Source organism: Sinocyclocheilus rhinocerous, unplaced genomic scaffold, assembly GCF_001515625.1.
Source record: "Sinocyclocheilus rhinocerous isolate Xijiao unplaced genomic scaffold, SAMN03320098_v1.1 scaffold331, whole genome shotgun sequence".
In the NCBI taxonomy this organism is placed as follows: Eukaryota; Metazoa; Chordata; class Actinopteri; order Cypriniformes; family Cyprinidae; genus Sinocyclocheilus; species Sinocyclocheilus rhinocerous.
The window spans coordinates 464,184-468,135 of NW_015656164.1; the positions used below are offsets into that span (position 1 = coordinate 464,184).

Below are 3,952 nucleotides of genomic sequence, written 5' to 3' on the forward strand. Positions count from 1 at the left end.
ACACACACACACACACAAACACACACACACACACACACACACACACACATACACACGTTTACGTCTATCTAAATGGGGACATTCCATAGGCGTAATGGTTTTTATACTGTACAAACTGTATTTTCTATCGCCCTACACCTAAACCTACCCCTTACAGGAAACTTTCTGCATTTTTACAATTTAAAAAAAACTTTGTTTACTTTATTTTTATACCAGTTTTACAAATGAGTATGTCCCCAAAGGGAGGTTTTTGGAGATTTTGTCAGGTTTAGCTCACTTTTGGGGACAAATTTGTCCCCAAAATATAGTTAAGTAGGTACACACACACACACAAAACCAACCTTGAAAATAGAGTCTATGTTCTTCTTTGCTGTATGTGATTCCGGTCCTTTATGTTTTTTGCTGTAGTTAAACAAATATTGAATATTTTTGTAAACATGTATTAATGTATTTAATGCACATCGGAAAATTAATGAATATCATATATATTTCTTATACTGTAAACTAAACAACACCTCAGATCAGCATATGATTCTTCCAAACTGAATTTAAGTGGAGAATCCATTGACTGGTCACTCTTCATGGACACACAGCTGGGTTCAGGAGATTCATTCTGCCAGAGACTGAAATATAACAGCAATACAAACTGTTTATGAAAATCTCACACTGCTCTGACAGGAACACTTTCACTGTTTCAACCTCCCTTTAATGTTCATCTTTCACTTGAGGAGTCTGTTGTTGCTTGAGAGTTAAAAGATTAAAGTATTCTTTTTCTATAAATAAAAGGAATCTATGATTGGGATGCCTGGTTACAATATCCATAACGCATCACACCTACAGTATATACGACACTCGTAATATCTGACCTGAACTCAACAGAAAAGTCTTCCTCTCTGCAGAGATCTGAAAGATCCACTGGTTGGATTTTCCTTACAGACACATCGATGTGTTCAGGTAAATCTGATTCACACCCCTGAATCAGACTATAAATGAAAATGCTATTGTAGTGTGCATTTATTGTTTCTAAACATTAAAGGGGTCATCGGATGCAAAATGCACTTTTACATGTTGTTTGAACATAAATGTGTGTTGGCAGTGTGTGTACACAACCACCATAATGATATTATATTATTTTTTTTATAATCTCCTAAAATCATTACCTCTTTCTCATATCAAGCTGTTTTCGGATTCCTGCCAGTGTGACGTCACACAGTCCCAGGCCCCTCCCACAATAGTTGATTGACACTGGTGTGAGACCCGCCCTGAGTGAGCTGTAGACAGTCCGCCATTGTTTCGATGCCGGAGCAGGAGTAGACAAGAATGGCTCCTAAGTGATTGAGGTGTTTTGTTGTTGGATGTAATAATGAACACAGCAGTCGTCATTTGCTCCCGACATCTGAGCCGCTGAAGACGCAGTGGATTACTTTTGTTTTTGAAGGGAATGCACCCCCGATCTACCTAAATACATCTATCTTCGCGTGATCATTCGTGATCCAGCTTCACCTACAGAAGTGAGTATAAGGTTTTTTATGAATCTTTGCAAATCGTCTTTCCTAATAATGTGCTAGTCAGCAAGTTCCACGGCTAAATGTGGCTAAAGTAAACAGTCTCTCAGAGAACGGCTCGGAAGAGAGGGGCGGGGTGAGCAGAGCTCATTAGCATTTAAAGTGACATGCAACAAAATGGCTTGCTCTGAAACAAGTGTGCCGCACTAGTCCTTAAAAGTGAAGCCATCGTCTAATCTAATGGGAAGTGAGACAAACTAAATTATTAAATTTCACTTCAAAAAATTTTTTTCAAAGATGGTTTTTGTCATTTGATGTAGATTTTATCACGCTGATGTAAGTTAAGTGTTCGTTTTATTAAAGGGGTCATATGATGCTACTAAAAAGAACATTATTTTGTGTATTTGGTGTAATGAAATGTGTTTATGCGGTTTAAGGTTAAAAAAACATTATTTTCCACATACTGTACATTATTGGTTCTCTTCTGTGCCCTTTCTGAAATGCGTAGATTTTTACAAAGCTCATCAGTCTGAAAAGCGAGGTGTGCTCTGATTGACCACCTATCCAGTGCGTTGTGATTGGCCGAATACCTCAAGCATGTGACGGAAATGTTACGCCCCTTACCATATTGTGATGCCTTGTCCCGGCCGGAGCGACGAGCTCAAAACTACACTGCTCAAAACTAGCGTTTGAATCATCAGTGGCAAATTCTTTAAATATAAAAAACGTACTTACAGTCTGTGAGTCAGAACAGCCGGCATTGTAGTCTACTCTACCAGGATCAGGAAACAGTCCTCCATAAAATACGCTGGACACATCGGAATATTTGGGTCGAACTTTTCTGGAACAGTGTTGTAAATACAACTTAACCACTGATTTCTAGTCATGTCCATTTTTGGAAGGCCAAACAAAGTAGTTGTAGTAGTCACAACGAAACACAGCGTCACACACGGCAGGTTATGCAAATCTTCCGAGATCGTGACGTAGGTATGTGGGGGTGTGTTAGAACGAGCCGTTTTAGGTAGGCGTGGTTGACTCTTAACTTTTATAAAGAATATCTCTTTGGATTTGAGACTGTAGTCTTTTCAACTTTACAGATCTTCTTTATGCACCAAGAGCTTGTAACACTCCAAAGAGAAAGGAAAAATTGAAATCGCATCATATGACCCCTTTAAATAAGTTTGGTTTTAGTTAGTTAAGTGATGCTATAAAAACAGGAGTGTGATGTCATGATTGACAGCTGAGACTGACAGCTTCTCTGAGTGAACTGAAGCGCAAACTGACTTTTTTAGGATCTTCATGAAGAGATTGGAGTTGTATTTACCTTATTTTAATACAAGCCTCTTATACGGCAATCAGCAGAGAAAAATTGGAGCAGTCAGGCTAATTTAAAAAAGGGTCAGGAGCGTGTACTTGCGATCGATTCTGCGGAAGTGTGGGTGGGACTTCGCTCTCTACTGCACAGACTCGGGTCCCGTGTTCGCTACTGCGCAGACTCTGGTCCCAAATAAGCGCAATATGGCCACGCCCTATTGGGACAATTGCGGCTTCACTTTTCTTCCATGGAAGTGAGTGAAGGTGCGTCGCCCATCTTTTTTACAGTCTATGCTCTGAAAAGAGCTGTTTTTTTGGCAAGGTAAAAACGGTTTTACACTACCATTAGGAAATTTTAACCAAAGTATGTTATAGACTTTTCATTAAGATCCTAAAGAATCATAACAACTTGTGGAAAATGGGCATCTGATGTCCCCTTTAAAAATGTGAAACATTTCAGGTTTTCTCACCTCTTGACTGTCTTTTTCTGTGTGTCATCTTCTTCAGAGAGATTCATTCTGGAGGCCATGGTTTCATCTAAAAGCAGATACAGATGTTGGTCCACAGAGTGAATCATCTTAGTTAATTTTCTCAAATCCACCTTGTAGCAACTCATAAAGTAATAACTGCACATAATGTAAAAACTGCACATAATGTAATAAGTATTACATTATTATTGTAATAAAATGTTCATAATGTAATATTTTTCTCAAAATGTTACATATACATAATTACATTATAAACTGACCAAAAATATTGTAATATTGTCATAATTATATAATTATACTTATAATAAAGTATAAGCAGCCTAGTATAATTATGATAAATTTATTACATTATTAACTGACCAAAAATATTGTAATATTGTCATAATTATACTTATAATAAAGTATAAGCAGCCCAGTATAAGGGACAGTAAAAATATTTGTGCTGTTGTTTAGCCTATGTGTATAATATACAGTATATATATATACACAAATTATTAAAAATTATTTCTTTTTATAATTAATTTGTACATGAATGGATTAAGCAAAGTAAATATGTTCACGTCTTAACATGTTGAATCGGCGTCGGGGCTGATTCAACATCTCTGATTGGATGTTCAGTTTAGCGAACGAGTCAGTGCCCGAGAA

At 37.2% G+C, this 3,952-nt stretch overlaps 1 protein-coding gene across 1 annotated transcript in view; it reads right to left on the reverse strand.

The window, feature by feature from the left end:
• The window catches only part of LOC107719716 (NACHT, LRR and PYD domains-containing protein 14-like), a 23,929-nt gene extending 20,549 nt beyond the window's left edge, over window positions 1-3,380 (reverse strand). Inside the window, exons 1-3 of the mRNA XM_016527202.1 lie at window positions 3,290-3,380; window positions 516-623; window positions 342-402 (exon numbers count right to left, since the gene is read on the reverse strand). Of these exons, the coding sequence (XP_016382688.1) occupies window positions 342-402; window positions 516-623; window positions 3,290-3,348 (228 nt within the window). The 5' untranslated portion in view covers window positions 3,349-3,380. The remainder of the gene's footprint in view (window positions 1-341; window positions 403-515; window positions 624-3,289) is intronic.
• Window positions 3,381-3,952: the final 572 nt, after the last annotated feature.